Source organism: Chanos chanos, chromosome 5 (genome assembly GCF_902362185.1).
Source record: "Chanos chanos chromosome 5, fChaCha1.1, whole genome shotgun sequence".
NCBI classification, from domain to species: domain Eukaryota; kingdom Metazoa; phylum Chordata; class Actinopteri; order Gonorynchiformes; family Chanidae; genus Chanos; species Chanos chanos.
This window is the reverse complement of record NC_044499.1, coordinates 35,031,558-35,052,418: the sequence shown is the minus strand read 5'-3', so window position 1 is coordinate 35,052,418 and position 20,861 is coordinate 35,031,558. Positions and strand designations below refer to the sequence as shown.

The 20,861-nt window shown below is 40.2% G+C and overlaps 1 protein-coding gene across 1 annotated transcript; it reads left to right on the top strand.

Annotated features, from left to right (window-relative positions):
• The first annotated feature begins 1,002 nt into the window (after positions 1 to 1,002).
• LOC115812429 (neuronal acetylcholine receptor subunit alpha-7) lies at positions 1,003 to 20,633 on the top strand. The gene is made up of 10 exons (XM_030774909.1): positions 1,003 to 1,057; positions 3,313 to 3,452; positions 6,240 to 6,284; positions 8,699 to 8,808; positions 10,524 to 10,603; positions 12,203 to 12,370; positions 15,088 to 15,282; positions 18,489 to 18,575; positions 19,241 to 19,350; positions 20,067 to 20,633. The coding sequence occupies exons 1-10, from the start codon at positions 1,003 to 1,005 to the stop codon at positions 20,631 to 20,633; spliced, it is 1,557 nt and encodes a 518-aa protein (XP_030630769.1).
• The last annotated feature ends 228 nt before the right edge of the window (positions 20,634 to 20,861 follow it).

Genomic DNA, 20,861 nt, shown 5'->3' with positions numbered 1-20,861 from the left:
TTGTTCTCAATTTGTCTCCGTCTGCTCTGTCAGGATTTTAACACTGGTTTCAGCCAGTTGCTGACACATCTGATTGCATGAGGCATGGTGTTCATAATCAGACACCACGATACAACCTCAACTGATTTTCATAAACTCTTGGTGTTTTAGTACTTGGCCATGACAGAAATGTTTCAGACACATGGCTGTTGGAATTGAGTAAGAATCAGTTAGAGCATAACTAATAAACTCTATCTCATCTAGTGAGCTTTTTTGCCTTTGAATCGTGCTTCAGCATTGATTCTGCATTTGAAGCAGGTGTTGCGAACAAATCACATGTTTTTGCACAGAAAATCCTTTACTGTAATCATTTGGATTCACCAAAAAGATTATTGTCAGATTCAATGTCTGCGTTACTCCTGCCGTTTCATGTTAGAGGATGAATTCTCCTGGTTCTCTAGTGTTCCGTTTAGTAATGAGAAGTAAAAATCTGGAACACCCGTTTCCTTGGGAGGGCAAACATTCTGTTTGCTTTTCTTTTAGTTTTCAGCCAATTATTTGCCTTTTCCTACGGAAAAATGACCGTTTGTGATACGCACTCTCCATCGTGTGTGGGAAAACCACCTCTCTATTTATCCACACTTTAAAAACTGTGAACGAACCTTAGGATTGTCTCCACGTCAGCAGAGGCGCAATTTGGCTATTGAATGCCACGCGGGGCGACAGAGATCCCCATGGATACAAAGCATCATGCAAGCGCAGCACGAGAGTGGCTGTCACAAACATGTGGGTTTAACCGATTCCCATCTTCAAATCAGGGGTATCGCGTAGGGAGCGGCAAGCGGGCAAAGTACCCTCTAGCACAAATATTGATAACGCGCTTTAAACCTGCGATTCCAAGTGATTTTAACCTGTGCTTCACGGCGTGTGTGCTGACTTTACATTGTTATTTGAAAGTAACCTTTCAGGCGGTGGATTTCAATCGGACAGATTTTTAATTTTCTTGCCTGAAGTTTCAGTACGATGGGGTCTCCGAATTTTAGCCTTCTTTTGATAACCGCAGCCTTCCTGGTCAAAGGTATGTTCTAAAAATATTTGATATTTCCATTGATTATTCAGCTCTTTACTTGTTGTGGACCCCATTAATTACAACTGCATGATCCCTTCTGGAGAATCAGATGTGTTATACTGAATAGAAGTCACATTTTTTGATGATTTTTAATGGGGGTTTTTTTCATTTGATCTCATCATTTGAATGTGTTTTGCCTATTAATTTCAGTTTAATGGTTTTGTCTATTTTCGATGACTGTCCGTGACGATTATTTCGAAATTCGGGAAGTAGTTTTGAGATTTTACTCATTACTTAGTGAGTCACAAGCACATTAACGTAATCTAATGGATTACTGTTTTAAATATACATTTCGCAGGTGAAAACATGGAGTGAAATGGACAAAGCTTTATTACATTCATTGGCATATTTTATTGGAAAACGTTTGTTTAGAAATGTTAATTCTTTGAAAATAGTGTCAATAGACAAAGGACTTAAGAGTGAGGCAAATGCTGTGGTGCTGTAATGGTTAATGGTGTGTTGTGCTATGAGCGCTATTTTTGTGGCAAAATAAGTATGCTTCATTTGCATAGTTTACATACGAGAAACAGTGCTTTCCGGGGCAGGAAAATATTTTCAAGAAATTTCAACTTTTGGAAGAGGAGACAGGACAATAACTACTTCAAAATATATTAGTCGGTCGTGTTCGATGAACACAGTTTCTATATTTTGTCTGAATTCCCTTAATTATGGAGTGCCCATCTAGTGGATAATTAGAAAACAAAGGTTACACTTAATGCTGCTCCTAAACATATGGTTGGTGATTTTCAATGCTTTGAAGGAGATTCTAGTCTCTGGATGATCTTTTTTTCAGGCATTGTCCATAACATAGCGTAACTGTCAGTGAAACACTTCATCTGTGTTATCGAAGATAAAGGCTTTTGAACCTGCATGACTCCAGTTTCCCAATAATTCCCAGCCCCATCTCCATTCCATTTCCTCCCCGCTGGACAGTGTTGGTGAAATCACCTCCCTGGGGAGCTGTCACTGAGATTGAGTATAACTAAGTAAATTAGGGCTGTCCAAAAAATAAATAAATAAATAAATTTGGGGGGGGGGGGGGCAACTTAATCTTCTGAAGGCTCTCTCTGAAGATCAATGAAAACAAGTTTTACCTCTGAAACCTTTTTAGTCCCATACTCTGAGTCATAAAAACAAGGAATGGATTCCATTTTTTTTTTTCAGTCTTTTGACCGAGTCTGATAACCACATGATCACGGCCCGGCCTTACAGTGTAGCAACATACGATGTGACTCTTATATAGTTGAACAGGGCACTCTCTGGGTCTTTCAGACATTTTAACAGTTTGTAACTCAAGGACAGTGATAATGTGTACTTCAGAGAAGTGGTGGTCGATTGAAGGTAGCGGAATGAGCTTAGGGGAACGTAGGTGTTTGTGAAAAGCCAAGTGGAGGTAGCGTGGTTGATTAGATTCCGCGATCAATAAACTGGCGTCCGGATGGGCTGCTCAGGCAGTTCCCTCTCTGATTTGTAAGCGCTCACTTTTTCTCTTACTCCCCCACCAAATTTGAAACACTGTCCCAATGAGACTCTGTTCAGTGAGTATATTTACATTCCTGTGGGTTTTTTTTTTTCTTTTTTCATTTGTTAAATCTTTGATAGGCAAGCTTTCATATGCCAGACATAGGCTTGAGTATTTAACTGTATACATTTTAGGTTTCCCCAGACTCCTCCTGTTTCACCATGTGAAACAGGACTCATTCTATTAAAAACCATCCACTCTCATTGTTTTAAGCTACGTAGCTCCGATGAGATAAAGCACTTGGCTAACGAAGCAGTGAAGCCCTCCAACTCTCAAGTGTTTAATTACATTAAAATACATATGATTGGTTAATGATGATAAATATGAACCTGAAATAATTCATCACTGCATTTTGGAAAACCACATCAAAAATTGGAAGATCTAGGTCCAGTGAATATTTTAAGCACTGAACTGGCAATAGTGTACTTTAAAGGTTTAATCATTGTATCCATTTTAAAGTACCTTTAAGCATTCAGAATTCAGCTGCATTCTCTGCCCTGTGGCATGTCTGCAACATAAGTAAATGTTTTACATCTATGTAGTTAAAATGAAGATGCCTCAGTTTGGAATAGTACAAACGTTTTCTGCTCAGTGGTGCTGTGTATTTTGACATATGTAGTGAGAATGATGGTTTCCTTTAATACAACATAACAATAATTTTGTATGTACCTTTTTTCCTCAGTGTCTCTGCAAGGAGAGCACCAGCGCAGGCTTTATAATGATCTGATGAAGAGCTACAACCCTCTGGAGCGTCCCGTCTACAACGACTCCCACTCCCTTACAGTACACTTCAGCTTCAGTCTCATGCAGATCATGGACGTGGTAATTCAGGCTCTGATGCTCACACATGTCCACATAAAGCATTTTGCATGATACCCTTACACTTAATACATGCAATGACATTATATACCACTCGGTATACTGTCCGTACTGAAACACATATATGGCAAACAATTATCAGTGTTATAAAAAGCACATTCTTGCCTAAGAGTCTCCAGTAAAGCTTTGTTAAAGCATTATCAAAGGTGTAGTCTAACTCCATAGCCACTAGATATCTCAAACAAATGCAAGTCCTATTGAAACAGGTTATCAGTTGTGTTTTAAAACACACAAGTTTGATGAATTTGTGATCAAAATGCCATGGCAGCATTGTATGGCCCTGAACCAAATGACAGCTATTCAGAACTGAGGAGACAGACCTGAAGTGGAGACAAAAATATGGCAGCACCCACCTATTCAAGGCTACTGTTAGCCGCAGAGCGATCACTGTAACATATGGATCTGACACTGAGACTGTCAAATCAGGAGGGAGATGAAAGTACAAGCCAGGAGTGCCATGTGTTCAGCGTGAGCCCTGCTGTAGTGGATAGGATATCTTGTCTTATTAATGCAAAATACAGAAAAATGTACAGTAGCTGTACGTATTCATCATGTCTGATGAGCAGACTTTGAGCTCCTGCCAACACGTCACAGCAAGAGTATATTATTAACTCAGCTTTAATCTATACTAACTACACACACACACACACACATACACAGAGTGTATACTGTGTATATTTACAATGTATTCTCTCACTCTGTCAGGAAAATACTCCCATAAATATTTTCATTTGTTACCAGAGCCACATATTCTATTTGAAAACATCTGTTTTACAGTTTTACTACAGCCATATGTATTGTTATACCAAGTTATACCATTGAGTTATACCAAGATATTGACATTGAGTTTTATTTCCAATGCTGCAAAATAGGTGTATACAAATGACTGAGCGATATTTGATCCAATTTTGAAAGATGTCTTAATTAAACTTTAAATTCAAGATAACTTTCCTCATAGAGCTCATGGTACTTAGAGTTCGCTCCCCGAGTGGTACAGACACACAGTTCACTCAGAGGCCTTGTCTTCTACATGATAAATGCTCTCTGTTCTAACACACAGATACATTGTTGCAGCATATAGTATTTAAGCAAGTACAGATCCCTATTATATGAATACATCATGACGATAGTCTTGAGGCATTTTGCTTCTAATAGTTACAGCTATAAAGGTCAAGAAGTAGTACTTTATTGTCTCTGTGGGGAAATTTGTCCTCTGCATTTAGCCCATCCTGTATATACACTAGGAGCAGTGGGCAGCTGTGTGTAGCGTCCGGGGAAAACAAAGTGATATTTTTTTCCACACCACTAACCTAAGTATTGGATTATGTTCATATTTACTCTTGTAAATATTAACATCCTCTTTAAGTATTTAGCCTTTTCTTTAAGTAGTTAACATTGCAAATTATGTCACTGGTTCACGTTGATAAAATTAAACAGATTTACAATTTACAGTTAATTCCACTTGGGCACAATTCACTTCATTAACTCTTTATTATCCCCAAAGGGAAACTGTGTGCAAACAGCGTGTGCAAACACTGTGTGCACATTAAAACAAAGGAGGTATTCAAAGGCACTCAAATTGGGAAAACAGATAATAATTTGATCCAAGCCAAAGAGAATGACCACAGAAACACCTGCTAGTACTATTTGCCTCTGACACTCATTTGTGGAGCTTGGACATGGTTGCACTATTTTCTCCTCCTCTGTTGTGTCTTGAATGTTATTTCTGCGGATTTATTTTGTCTGTGGAGCTCAGCTGTGTTTGGTATCACTCATTGGAATAAATGACAAATTCACACATGCATGCATATCCGTCTGAAGCAGAAGCAGAAGCAATTAGACACAATTCACCAACCATGAAGTTCCTTTTCCATACCGCCATACACCAGGATCATGTTTTTTGGATGGCAAATCTCCTGACAGATTAAACAAGACACCATGCAAAATTTGCTAATCCCTTATTTTGCTGTATTGTAAATTTCATTTTGTGTATTTTTTCATTTCTGCATGTAAGTGTTTGAAAACATTTTTTTTTTTTAAATGCATTTGTCCCTAAATGAACAGAGCTTATTTGAAACAGCTTTTCCATATTTTAAAACAATGACATGTCCTCTGGTTTATATTTTTTGTCAAGGCTCATTTGTAAGAGTGAAGCTCTTTATCTGACTGACCAGCAACTGTTTTGAGAGGGTGTAGATTAGTTAGCACCTGTGCCCTATTGGACCCACATGACAGAGTCACCACAAACCAAAAAGCAAAGGACCATGTCATTCTGAATTTAATTGCTCTGATGTAGAGTCACAGTTTACCTCAGATTACCCAAACCTATTGGCTGAGTTGAGATTATCTTCTCTTCTTCTTATTTCACTCTGTTTGAATATCTGACACATTTTGGAAGTAAAAGGAGAGTGCATTTTCAATTCAGAAAACATCTTTAATGAACTTGTGCTTTTTTTGCAACAACAAATGTATGTTTGCCATTTTTTTCTTTTTTTTTTTTTAGGTTTTCAGGCTTAATCTTTTAACAGGGCAAGGCCTAAAACATAAGATGGCCTGTTTCAGTGTTTTTGATTGTTTGCTGATTTCATAGCTCTGTGTGATTCATCAGGCACACAGATTTCAAATGTGATACCTCTGTTTGATCAGGAATGTTTTTTTATCAGACTTTATAATTACGCCTCAGACCTTTTTGTAAATTGTCAGTCTGACCCAATTTTTGTGTTTTGACAGGATGAAAAGAATCAAGTTCTGACAACTAACATCTGGTTACAGCTGGTAAGTTTTTTTTTCAATTGTTCAAATGAGCGCCTGTCATCAGATGCAAGACAATATGGGTTCTTTCAAACCATTTCACCTGCTGCAAACCATTTCACCTGCTCTCACTTCATACCTCTACTCTTCTAAAATTAATTTGATGCACTAGCAAACTCAGAGCTTATATACAATTTTAAAAAAATAGATTCTGGGCAATTTTGCAAATACTTGGTTTGTAAAGAAAATGTGAAAACATGCTGTAGGCTTTAGATACAGTCTCTTTATTGGAGGAAACCAGAATACAACAGCGTTTGGTTCTCAAAAATTTTTGCACCTGTTTCTGCAGATTGCTTGCAACCAAGCACCGTCTAAAAATAAAAATGGATTGTCTGATGTTAAATATTGGAAGTCTGCCCTTAAGATCTGGTTTGTAACCAGATCTTCAATTGTGCACTTAAGATTAGCACTTTTTGATTACTTTGCCAGTGGCCTACCTCCTACCTGAGGTCAAAATGGCATCAGGAAAATGAAACCACACAAAGCCAGCACGGTGCAGACCAGGCTGAGACCGAGGGAACGAAATCTTAATGGACTGAGAGACAAAGGGTGAATTAAACCACTGCATACACGACAAACTTGTATGAAACGATCCATTTCTTTAAAAAAAAAAAAAAGACTTAACTAAATGAATTGTTGCTAAGATATCTTGTCATTTGGGGGATGAGGCAATGTGAATATACAAAAGCAGTCAAGAAAAAAAAATATATTCATGGAAAATGAAACCACAACACAAACACAAAAACCTTTTTATTTCTTTCCAACCTCCATCTGCATTTGAAAGACTCTGTCTGAGTTGTCTTTTATCAGTTCTCTATGTTGGCTTGAATACCTGAATGTGGGAGTCTTTGAAGAATTGTGATACTTTATCCTCTGAGAGCTTACACTGTCATAAGATGTGTCTTGTGTGAAATTGTACAACCCCTTGCTTTTGAGAGCACCTGCTTGCTTGCACAGTGTCAGTGACTTTGGCAAAAACACACACATTTTGTTTATAGCTGCAGTTATTAAATCCTTTTTGATACAGCAGCTCAAATTTAATTAAGCTCTTATCTGACCTCTTATTGGCTACAGTGAGAAATCCCAGCATTCCCATGTTCTTTTGAAAGTTTTGGTTTGAAAAAAATGTGATGGAGCACCTAATCCAGTTAATACCCTCTTCCCCTACCACAAATCACGCACACACACACACACACACACACACACACACCCAGTTGTTCTTTTGTGGAGGTTATTTTATCCCTAGAGGAATGACTTACCTTCCACAGCCCTTTTTGAATTTGCCCTCAGTCTAAAGTACCCCTTGTGCTTAATTTGCTTGGGAAATTTGCTCTGTAAATTGCCTCCCCATGTGCCCCAATGTTTTCTTAAGTGATCCGTTGAATCTTTTAGGTTTTGCACTTTTTAATTTGGAAAAGCTATCACATGGTGCCTTTAGCAGATACTGTGTTTCTCAAATGCCACCCTCAGTTTCTGCAGAAATTCACTTTCCATGTCATTGGAAGTGCTGATTTTTACTGCCCATCATGAAAGAGAGCACCTAGTAATGAACGAGAAAAGAAACAATGTTATTTATTTACACCTTTGTGTGAAATGTCTCAGTAAGAATAATTCACTGTCTTACTTTATCGCATGTAGTATTTCTTTCACTGTTGAGCACATTTATGTGTGGGAGTCGGCATTCAAACAAGCCCCTTAACAGTCAGATCCAGTGCTAGATGGAATATCACTGTAACTGGATTAAAAATGTTGAACCATACAGCCCACAAACATAAACACTGTCTTAATAATGGGTTTTTCTGCAGGGTATCAGTCTGCTTAAATGACCTATTTCCTGTGGGGATTCAATTTGGGTGACTCTCACTCTCTGAAAGATAGGCTCATTAGACATACCTGAGCAAATGCAGACCACACTAACAATGACGATGCCAGATGTCCATTATGTAATTACACTTGATATGAGACCAAATTGTGGTCCACTCTGGAGGGAGGCTCTGGACCTGGCTCTACAGACCAAATTGAATATATTGTGGGTAAAACAAGGTCATCTACGAGATTACTCTGTGATGTGGCTAACAGCAAGATTTTAATCTAATATTTGCATTTCCATTTGTAATGTGAACATACATGATGCAGAGCCACACCTATGTTATGTTACTGTATGTACTGAACTTCCCTGTTTCAAATCCCAAGTCTGAAATCAGTAGTAATAAACTTTATTTAGTCTTGCCTTGGATTTAGGTACTTATAGGTACAACAAAGACTGTGGGCTACCGCATTGAGTTTGGTGGATGCCCTTAGTGTAAAATAAATTTCCAGATGTTGTGTTTTTGTCTGTGGCAAATGACCTGCCATTCACCTTTTGTTTTCCCTCACAGTACTGGAATGATCACTACCTTCAGTGGAACCCTTCCGAATACCCCGGTGTGACTACCGTGCGTTTTCCAGCCAACCAGATCTGGAAACCTGATATCCTACTGTATAACAGGTAAACCTTTCATTATCATTGCATGGAGGCCTTGCTCAATGTCGCCATTTCCTGTCCTATCCTCTACTCCTCTGATCTAAGACACAGGGATATGTCAAACATAGCATCAACACTCCTTGACTGAATGTGTAGTTAAGTCAGTTGGTATAGTGTACGGATGGAAAAAATACCTGCTTCAGTATGCTTCATCAACTGAATCACTTCTCTTAAGATCTAGTTTCATAGTCCCTCATAGAGTGAGATGCTGGAACAAAACCACAGAGACATCATACCTAAAGTTTACACACATGTTCATGGTAACAGAGGAAGCTCAACAGAAATGTGGAAAGAGTAAATCAGATACTGCAGACAGATCTTAAAGGCATCGTTGGAAAACTTTGATGGTTTTGGTTCATTACATTGACATCAACTCTAAATACCTGTGTCATGTTCAACAACTAGAATCCTGAACTACTCTGTTTATAGACTTAAGCAGACAGCCTGACCGTTTCTAAATACATCATTAAACCATTTTGGACAGTTTGTCCAGAGGCTAGGCAGGCTGTGTGGCTGCATGCTTAATCATAAATTATAGATCAAACTCAGTTTAACAGAGAAGACCACTGAGACTTAGTACGTCGCTTTAGTGTTGAGCACAGGAATAGACTTATTACTCTGCTCTTTCTTTAACACATGCCTGTACTGGACTCTAGCTACCATTGTTACTCACTAATTACTTCATTACACTTTCCGTAATTATCATATATGGTACTGGTAAAAGATTTATTACTGTATTATAACACATTACCTTTTAAACTGGAATCCTCTGTAAAACAGATGACGTATGGAGAACATACAGAGGCTGTGTATAGTTTTTGCGCCACCAATACACAAAAATAGAACAAAGATGTTGACAGTCAATGCAATTAAATATTAATAATACTTTACATGTCTCTTACACACAGGAATTATTATATAATTACATGTCAGTAGATAAGGTCCAGCTGATTTCATTGTATTGACATATTTATGGAGTTTAGTGATCAGTTTTCAGAATGCTGATGGCTATTGATCAGTGTGATTTACTTAAGTGACTGGGAGCTGGGACCTATACAGTCTTAAATGAAATCGCATGTTTTACACAATGACACAGTGCTGGTCCATTTAACTTTTTGATTTTTTATAAAAATTTAACATGAGCTCACATTTTTCTATCTGTGGCTTTCTCGTAAAGTAGATGAGTAGACTGTTTGTCTGCTGTGTTTGAGTGCTTCTTTATGAAAATATGCTGTCCAGGACTGTCATTTATGTTCCTGTAAAAATGAGCGGTGTTAGATGGTAGAGTGTTAACACAGATGAATGGAGAAAGACGGTGAACGACGATATATCTGTGAGAGACGACGTCGCTCCTGATATGCCTGCCATTCTCGTGGCGCATCTGTTAGATGCCACTTCTTTATGTTTTCGGTACCAGAAGAAGCTGAGGTTGCTGTTAACGCCCTACCTCTTCAGAGAGGCGCTTCTGCATTTTCGTAGGTCTTTTGCGACGGCAGCCATGACATTATCATGTCTGCTGTGCTAAAATGAGTAAAGACAATATACCTTGCCTCGTTCCGCCACCAGCAACGGTACAACTTTGCCATAAAAATTTATGAGCTTGCTCTGCCTAAAAAGTTTAAATTGATGCGTTGGAGTGTGTGTTTTTAACCGCTAACAGTTGATCTGCTTCTTCGCAGCGCGGACGAGCGGTTTGACGCTACCTTTCACACAAATGTGCTCGTTAATTCATCTGGGTCCTGCCAATATTTGCCTCCAGGTGAGCTTGTGATGTCTGGTCCTCTCTCTGTCCCCTAGTAGAACCTTACCTCACCTTAATCTAATACCCTTATTCGACAGCCATTCAGTTTTAACTGCAAATTGGCTGATAGATTTACTGATTAAGGAAATGGACTCCTGATGACATGATTACTGACTTGCACTCGTCCTTTTAGCTTAAGACAAATTGTCAATAGGTCATTGCAACTTTCTCTGCCCTTGCATGAACAATATCAGTGTTTTGCACAGTCCAGCTCTCACTGACTTTAACAGCTGTTTTGCTGCTTTGCAATAGAAAAAAATCATTTGTTGGGAAAATTGCATAATTTGGTTGTTAAACTTAACAGAACTAATAAACACTCACCTTCCTTTGTGCACAGTCATCCGTAATTGCGCAAGGGTCTATAGCTGCACCTCCTGAACTCAGTGAAATAGAATCACAGCCCCTGAGAGATGCATCACTCCCTCTGCCCTTAAATCAGGTTTATGACCTTTAAGAATGTCATTAGAATGTGCATTGACTGATCTCAGAGTTATGACTGGGGGTTCGAGCTCAAACATACTAAATTGGAGTCGGATGTACCATCTTTGGTGTGAGTGCTCCACACACACACTGTGTATATAGAACAATCAGTATTTCTCTCATGAGCAAATTTCCTAAGAAGTACCAAATCTTTTGATTCTGGTTTCTTTATTTAAAAAAAACAAAAACAACAACAAAAAAACCCCCATGAAAAACGAGAAATTAATCTCTAGGTGCAGAACATCATCTGGTGGTTCCTGTGACGTCTGTGGGCAGCGCTCTCAGGGACTGATGATCTCTTTGGTACATGACAAGCTCTCTCTTTAGCTTTTGCATGACAGAACAGAAAAAGACAATGGGTCTTCACAAAAATCAATATTGACACAAATAATGGCAGCATGTGACACAAGTTCTCAAGGACAGTTGGTAGGTGAACATGCAAAATAGGAATATTCACAGCAGTCTCTCACTGGTCCTTCCCCCTTCCTAACAAGGAGTCATCCCCACAAAAGCTCAGGCGGTCCTTATTCCTTGGGGCAGTCATCCAGCAGAGATGGAATGGCTCTGCATATGAAGGAGGAGACAGGCGGGAAACAGTTTTGCAGGCGCTTAGTTATTGGAAACAAATTGGATTCTCAGACATTTGTCTTCTGCAGGGATTTGCTGAATGTAAATCGAAGTGCTCCCCTCCCATCCATCCTCTTGATCTGACTCACTCTCTCTCTGTCTGTCTACCTCTCTCTCTCTCTCTCTCTTTCTCTCTCTTTCTCTCTCTGTCTCTCCCTCTCTCTCTCTGTCTCTCTCTCTCTCTCTCTCCCTCTCTCTCTCTCTCTCTCTCTCTCTCTCTCTCTCTCTCTCTCTCTCTCTCTCTCCCTCTCTCTCTCTCTCTCTCTCTCTCTCTCTCTCTCTCTATCTCCCCGTCTTCTGCTTCCTGATTCATTCCCTCAGCATTTTGATACAAAAGCAGGCAAAAGAAATGGTGTCTTTCACCGTTGTTCATCAATATTCTACATGAGCTTCAAATTACAACCCACTGTATTTGGTCAAAGGTCATGTTTTTCTCCACACCCTTTTCAGGGATCTTCAAGAGCACCTGTTACATCGATGTGCGTTGGTTTCCTTTTGATGTCCAGCGTTGTGACCTCAAGTTTGGCTCTTGGACCTATGGCGGTTGGTCTCTTGACCTGCAGATGATGGAGGCAGATATCACTGGCTACATCGCTAATGGAGAATGGGACCTTGTTGGTATGACCAAATCCAATAGTTCTCCAGGGGAAGACAAAATAATTTAAGTTTGACTTGTTTGTACTGCATTTGACCTTCCAGACTTTAGAGAGCTGAAACTATGCCTTGGATGAACAGAACAGATTCACTGTCAATTTATATTAGATAGAACACAGACATCTCCCTAAAATGAAGCAGCAGATGAAGATTTCCTGGAACCGCCTCTCAGGCTTTGTCCTTAAATTGTGAAATTTAAGTATGTAATCTTGTAAAACAGATTTAAATAACCGACATGCCTTGTACCCATAAAACTATAAATCCATTGCTACTCTGGAAGATAGTGCCCAAATTCTGCCAGTGCCTGTTGTTTGCTATAAAAAAAAATGTTTCTAAGTTTGTTTTAAACTCTTGCACTAAGTACCAAAATAGACTCTGAACACTGATTTTAATGTAACACTAAGTATTAAGGATGTAACGGTTCTGAAACCGAGACCGAAACCACAATCCAAACATCCACGGTCTCGTATCTCGTATCAAGATACAGTGTGCCCTCTCTTCTACATTTCTGTATGCGGAACTAAAATTAAAAACTCAGTTTCCTCTCCGATTCCATAACGGACCCGTAACTTAGCAACTGAATTAGCACATGTTCAATGATGAAACCTCGTAAGTATGGTGACCACAAAGCCACAGAGTTTTCCCGTATCCTTCAGGTCCTCTGTTGGAAACATTTTGGTTTTCCAGTGAACTACAGTAGCAATGGGCAAAGACAAGTGGATGAGACGAAGGCAGCGTGCCAGCATTGTTAAATTGAAATTGGGTATGTTGCTGGCAGTACGTCGAACATGATCTCATTTGAGACAGCATCATCCAAATATGAATATTACTGGTACAAGGAAAAAACAGAGTGGAGAGCAAACTGGAAATTGTGGCCAGTTTGCCATTGTTTTCAAGTTTGTGCAAGTTTATAAGTTTACAAGTAAATTCATATTAGATGAAAGGAAATTTCATGTTTTGCATGTCTTTTTTCACTGTACCAAAACCGTACCGAACCGTGACTTCAAATCCGATGTATGCACCGAACCGTGACTTTGGCGTATCGCTACACCCTACTAAATATAAACACCCAAGTGTTACACAACAGCTAATACCAGTATCTTCTATGGAATCAATGACCCTAAAGCTGAACAGTGCCTCTGTAGTATAACAGTCCTGTATGTTTTGTGGAGAGCTGGCAAAGAGACCCATCCAAAATGCTCAGAGGACAGTGTGAATTTAGCAGGCTCTTTCAGTGTTATTGCCTCTCTGTTGGGGAGGGGAGGGGATCTTTTCTGCCTGGACTGAAATGCTGAAAATCTCATTATTATGTCACTGACATTTCCTTTCTTTAACCTATCCTCTCGAAGCCAGATTTTGTATGTTGTAGCAGATAATCACGCTAAATGTCGTGTGTGGGTAATCTGTGCCGTCAGCCGTTACATGCAAGGCAGGTTAATTATTCGGAGTTGTACTTATGTAAATTGTCTTGCATATTGACAGATGGAAGTATTTATGGAGGTAGAAGTAAATGAAGTGGGACACTACTTGATGTGGTGCGGTTTTGTTTTGTTTTTGGGTTTTTTTGTATATTTGGTTCATGTGGTGTGTTTTTTTTTTGCCATACCAAATTCAAATTCATTTTGTTATGACAACAAACACCATCACACACTATGCGGAGTTGTAACGGATTTTTGCTTAGTTAAGAGCTGGAAAGCCATTGAGAAAGCTCACTGTAGCTTTGAAGGTAAGTCAGTGCCAGGTCTACTTAATACTGCTTTCTCAAATGCTTCAAATATAAAATTTGCCCTGCTCTGTTGCATAGGTTTGAGTCATGAAGTTGACCTTATGAACGCTGGCCCCACAAAAGATGAAAAATTAGTTTCTATTTCCTAACCTTATTTAATTTGAAGGAAAATGTCACTTCTAATCTCCCACAAGTCTTCTATAAGCCATTGGAGTTATGATGTGTATATATGTTCCAAAGTAAAAGTGTTTTCACCTTTTCTTCTTACAGTGGAGGAGGGGAACTAGGTGCCTATGTAAGCTGCAGTGGAGGAACTGTGTCTAGGGAGTTAATGAGCAGTGTGTGTTCCCTTCTCAGCTCCTTAGGGAGATTGAGCACCTCGATTTTCTCAGGAAAGTCGGAAACTCGAGTGAAAAGCGAGTACGCTCACAGTCTCAGGAGACGACGGCAGTCAATGAACCATATAGACTCCACTTAATTGAAAATCAAGAGAGGATAGGTGCCCACTTGAGCAGACTTGATTATTTCCTATTGTGTGTGCATGTGTGTGTATGTGAGAGAGAGATCAGAGTGCTGAGGAGATATGAAAAAAATGTTCAGCGTGCAGAGGAATTGTTCTGTGGTTAACTGGGTAGGATAATCAAAGGGCCTTGTATCCTCTTGGGGATAGATGTTCTTAATGTATCTGTGTAAATGTGAATTTGCCACAGTCCAACTGACTCTGGATATCTATTATAGCTGGAGAACATTTGTGAGGAACTTCATACTTTTATTAGGTTATAAAAATTCAAATAATTCTTCATGACCAGACATGGATTTGAACCCCAATGCAGTTATCTTCATGTGTGTGTGTGTGTGTGTGTTTATGTATGTATGTGTGTGTGTTTACTTGTGTATATCTTTATGGCACCATTCATTGAATGTCTGTCCACAACTATGTGTCTCATTGTCCTAGAGGTTCCAGGGCGGAGGAACGAGAAGTTCTATGACTGTTGTCCGGAGCCATACCCAGACGTGACGTTCACAGTGGTTATGCGGCGCCGGACCCTTTACTACGGCCTGAACCTGCTTATCCCCTGTGTGCTCATCTCCACACTGGCCCTGCTGGTGTTCCTGCTGCCTGCTGACTCAGGAGAGAAGATCTCTTTAGGTAAGACAATGCCTGTGAGGCACCTGCTTAGGCAGAGTAAGCTCTGAGCCTCCAACAGAAACCAGGAAAGACAAACTAACAGAGTGTGGACTTGAAACAACATTTTTGAATCGTAAATACAGACATTTTGGAATTGTACATGTTTCTCAAACATAAGGTGTTTGAAATGTTGCATATAGCTTGTGAAAGCTTACTAAAAATAGAAGCACTTCCCTGTGGATACAGGCATAGTACCACGGCCAGTTGGAAGTGCTTTATCATGTTTTAAGTGCATTTAGGCATGTTAGTATACATGTCAGATATTAGATTTAATTCTCTCTCTGTTCATGTTCCTTGTAATGTAAAGATACAACTTGGAAATGTATCTTGTCATGCTGTGTTGCATCACACTATCTCAGTGTGACAGACAATGATAAAGACATTTAAGAATGGGAGCATGGGAAAAATTTCCATACAATTTTAATTTTACAGAATTCTGTATCAAATATGCCACCTGAGTAGTATGAGATTTTAATTTACAATCCAATGGCAATCTCAAGACACTCAACTTCTGGCTTTTTGTGTGTGACTGAGTGTGCTTATGCAGGAAATGATTAAATCCACTAAGAGCACCAAATATTTTTATATATGTTTAATGTCCATGACACATTATCATTAGGAAAAGTGCATGTTTTGTGCAATTTATGTATTGAATTTATTATTACATTCATAATGTATAATAAAATTTAGTTTTCATTCAATATTTTATAGCCATAAAATGTGACCGCATAACACTGAAATTAACGCACTTTGCAAGTGGTTGTATGTGTGACATGTACTGATCCAGTACATGAGTTCTGGCAGCTTGTCCTGTGTCCCATTGCTGATCTTTGCTTATATCTGTAGGCATTACAGAGCCTATGCCACACAGTGTTCCCGGTACACACATCCCCCCAGACAACCTTTGAAAGCCTTTGAATTTAGATCCAGGCATTTGGATCGAATCCCTCTGGGGCTATAGGGCTCTGTGGCAACAAGAGTGTGTCAACTGGGAAAATTTTGGTGTGCGTGCATGCGTGTGTGTGTGTGTGTGTGTGTGAGCTGAGAGACCCAGATGTGCTCACAGAGCAGAAGAGGCAGCTGGTAGAGCTTCAGAGAGAGAGTGAAATGGGGAAATTGGGTGTAGCTGTGCATGTGAGTGTGTGGATCTGCCACTCTCTGTGACCCTGACTGTCGGGCTAGTGGGGCAGATTCATTTCAGCCACATGGATCAGAGAAATTCAGAAAGTATTCAGCTGCAGACAGCTCAACACATTGAACATGCTAACATGATTTTTGTAGGGGTGTCTGTGTGTGTGTGTGTGTGTACAGTATGTATGTAGGGAATGCATGTATTCATGACTGGAGGATTGTATTGTAGGTGAAGGTCATTCACCAGGATCATTCTCCTGAAAACAGTTTTATATTTTGTTTATTTTGTTTGTGTTTATATTTTAAAACCCAGGACCTCACACACTGCTTGATCAACTTGTGTGGCATAGTTTTTGTTTGATTAAAAAAAAAACATATCAGTCCTTTTTAATATCTTTATTATTACAAAAAAAACTGATGATCAACCTAACAAGCTGCTTGATTAGAATCTAGCTGTCAATGTAATGTCCCTCGGAGCAAATATTTGAGATGTTTTTTTTTTTTTAATTTTGTTGCCTTTTTTATTGAAATTGTTTCTTTGATTACCTATGAAGTGTGATGATCAAATGTGCTTTTACAACTTTTAGTGACTGCATCTCTTATTCACAAAATGTTTTTTATCATTATTTTATTCATAAATGTGCAGGGTGCCATCTCACGGGCTTCAATACACATGTATTTGCCCTTCACTTTTCTCTCAATTTGGTCGTGGCCAATTCCCTCCCATTTCTCCTTCCCGTCGCTTGCACAGCTCCCCTGCTGGCCGGGATGGGTGTAAACCACCACATGTATCCTCCACTTCACACAGAGTCACAGACCGCCTCTTTTCACCAGACTGTGGGAACCCGTATTGCACACAGAGGGTTATGCTATGCTCCCCACATCCATCTACCACTAATCTGGCACCCTTGACCGGCCCATGGGAGTTGCTGTTGCGGCGACGGGGCGACGGTCCCCTGCTGACTTCCCTACCGTGAAAACACTGCCAATTGTGTTCGTGTTGATGCATAGCCAAGCCAAAGGCACTGCCACCAGGATACAAACTGGGGGATCTCTGCACTGGTGGGCTTGCATCTTTTTCTACCGTGTCACCCAAGTGCCCAAATTTGCATTTTAAATCCATTTTTTAAATCCATCCATTCTGTATTTTGCTTTTTTCATTTTGAAAACCTTATCAGTCAATAACACATGTATGTATTTATGTGTGTGTGTGTGTGTGTGTGTAAGCATGATGTATTTTACCTCTTGGTTGGTTTGATACCAGTTATTAATGAGAGATGCTCGGTTTGTCTTGATCCTTGGATTGCAGAGCTTTATTGATTTGTTGAGCTCATTAAAAAACTTTTGGTGATGTCCCAGTGAGTCTTTATGCCTCCCAAGGGAACAGTGTTTCTTTTCTTTTTGGAATCTGTGTTCTTTTCGTCAGAACATAATAATAAATGCACTTTAATGTAATAACTGAGCTCCACTGTCTCCGTCTGTTGGGTGAGGTTACTGCGTGGGATGTGTATTTTATATTTGTTTCAAGGTATTTTGATTTTTATTGGAGAGTGCATGAACCTAGCTTCAAAAAGGTGCAAGAGTGTTTGATTTTCTCAGTCTCTTGCTTACCAGAGTCAGATGGTGAAGAAGCCAAGAGATTTGATCTTCAGGCTTAAGTCTGACATCAAGGTAAATGTATTCCAGTTATCTGCAAAGATCTTATAAATAACAGGTAGTTTCAGGTCACATAAATATACCCCTAACACAGGCTGACGGCAGCACTTGGCACTCAGTTGATAAAAGTGATTTGAACTGCTTTTGCCTCACAGGAATCACAGTGCTTCTGTCTCCGACGGTCTTGTTTTGCCTCACAGGAATCACAGTGCTTCTGTCTCTGATGGTCTTGTTTTGCCTCACAGGAATCACGGTGCTTCTGTCTCTGATGGTCTTGTTTTGCCTCACAGGAATCACAGTGCTTCTGTCTCTGATGGTCTTGTTTTGCCTCACAGGAATCACAGTGCTTCTGTCTCTGATGGTCTTGTTTTGCCTCACAGGAATCACGGTGCTTCTGTCTCTGACAGTCTTCATGCTGCTCGTGGCTGAGATCATGCCAGCGACGTCTGACTCAGTGCCACTGATAGGTGAGCAGAATGATCCGTCATGGTGGGGGACCAACCGTTTGTCACGGCGGGGGAGGCGGGGGCAGATGGGAGATGCTGACATGCTCGTCTGATAAGCAGGATCAAAGAGACAGGGAGTTGTTGATGAAGCAGGGAGGTGACAGATATGCTATTTTAGTAGAAGTCGAGCACCTAGGCCCCTGTGAGCCCATTCGTCACTTTCACGGCAATTCATCTTCTTTGAATGGGTGTCTCTTGGAAGCAAGCTCCATCCCTCAATTTGGAATCGTGCGCAGGGCAGAGCAAAAACTCGATTAATGAGAAGTTTATGAACACGTTTGGGTGGCTGGGTGCTGAATGTGTATTCATACGATTAAATTCTACGTTTGGCTGCTTTGTAACATGTCCAAATCTAAAAAAAAAAAAAAAAGGAAAAAGAAAAAAATCAGAAGATTCTTTCTGAAACTATAGAAGTTTCTAGCCCATGATTTTAGTGAAGGTCTGTCAAAGAATGTTGCAGGTTGGTTTTTTATTAACATGACTGTTAACATAAAAATTTCCATTACATCTCATGTCACATACGACTTTTCATGTTTTAACTGCTTTGTACACTGGAGCTTAAACACTCTCAGGCATGGATATGTGTGTGGGCTTTGTATGACTGTGTGAACACATGTGTCTCTCAGCCCAGTACTTTGCCACCACCATGGTAATTGTGGGGCTGTCCGTCATTGCCACAGTTCTGGTGCTTCAGTATCACCATCACGACCCAGACGGAAGCAAAATGCCAAAATGGGTGAGTCTAACTCTCTCTTTCTCTGTCTATCTCTCTCTCTCTCTCTTCTCTATCTCTTTCCCTCTATCTCTGTGAAATTCCATTAAGTCCGTGAAGGTTAAGGTTTCAACATCTGTGCAGTGAATTGCCCGTCATAGTCAGCTGGCATTGTGAGAGAAGGATGTACTAACGTTAGTGGAATACAAATTTCCTTCTAACTGGGGTGCCCACACTTTGCCCAACCTTAAGGACTAAATGAGCTTGGTGAGCCCTTTACATCCAAGGACACCGCAGATGTGTTTGAAATTTGCAATGTTATATGTTCATTTACAAGTTGGTGAAATTTTGGAGTAAGACTGTTCCTAACAAACCTAATTCACTCAAGAGATTGTTCACTCGAAAAGTCAATGTCACCTCTGCACTTCATAGCCTAACATAACAACTTATTGTGGAAATAAGATTTTACTCCAGTAAAGTGTGGTTATGTAGCCTGACCAATTAGGTTTGCTGTCTGATTCTGATATATAAATAACATCAACTGCAGGGCTGCCAGATATTGACTCAGTCATATCGACTTGAGTATAATGCATGACTAACTCTTGTTCATGTGATGACCTCATCCAAACTCCATGAGTTACTAACAGCCATAACTTACTTTCCTGAGACTAAGTACCGCATTTGAAACAAATGTGAAACACATGGGAATGAATTTTTACTTGTCAAATTGGTTTGTGCAGACTAGGGTGGTGCTTCTGAACTGGTGTGCCTGGTTCCTGCGTATGAAGCGTCCAGGAGAGGAGCGGGTGCGTCCGGCCTGTCATAACAAGCAGATGCGAAGAGGGAGTGTCTCCAGCGTGGAGCTCAACGTCAGCCAGGGGCCGCTGCAGCCCACCAATGGCAACACGCTCTACATAGGCTTTCGCGGCATGGAAAGCATGCACTACACCACGTCGTCTGACTCGGGCGTGCTTTGCGGGCGACTGATGGGAGGGGCCAGTGCCGAGGAGGAGGTACCGTTGTCGGGAATGATGATGGGAGGTGGAGTTGGGGGCGTGGCGATGGCAGGTGGTGCGGGTGTTGAGACAGAACTGGGTAAGATCCTGGAGGAGGTGCGCTACATCGCTAAGCGTTTCCAAAACCAGGATGAGGACGAGCGAGTCAGCAACGAGTGGAAGTTTGCGGCCGCCGTCATTGACCGTCTCTGCCTCATGGCCTTCTCCCTGTTCACCATCCTCTGTACCATCGGCATCCTCATGTCTGCTCCCAACTTTGTGGAGGCCATTTCCAAAGACTTTTTCACCTGAACAGAGACCACAGCAGACTTGCCAAAAGGAAACTTGGTTCTTTCACCTGATCTGTAGCACTATTAATAGAAAAACACACTGTGTAGATAGATGATTCCCACAGACCCCTTGCACATCAGCATTTATGTTAATACTGTTGTGAGTGCTACTTGTTGTACCGTGAAATTCTAACTTTTTTAACTGTTACTTATCCACGTGTACATGTTTCTTGTATTTCAGTCTATAGCA

Bases quoted from the DNA above. Each gene is read 5' to 3' on its own strand.
- LOC115812429 (XM_030774909.1), top strand. From the start codon at position 1,003: ATGGGGTCTCCGAATTTTAGCCTTCTTTTGATAACCGCAGCCTTCCTG. The intron at 10,604-12,202 runs GTGAGCTTGTGA...CACCCTTTTCAG, and splicing joins CTGCCAATATTTGCCTCCAG to GGATCTTCAAGAGCACCTGT. The intron at 15,283-18,488 runs GTAAGACAATGC...TTTGCCTCACAG, and splicing joins AGGAGAGAAGATCTCTTTAG to GAATCACGGTGCTTCTGTCT.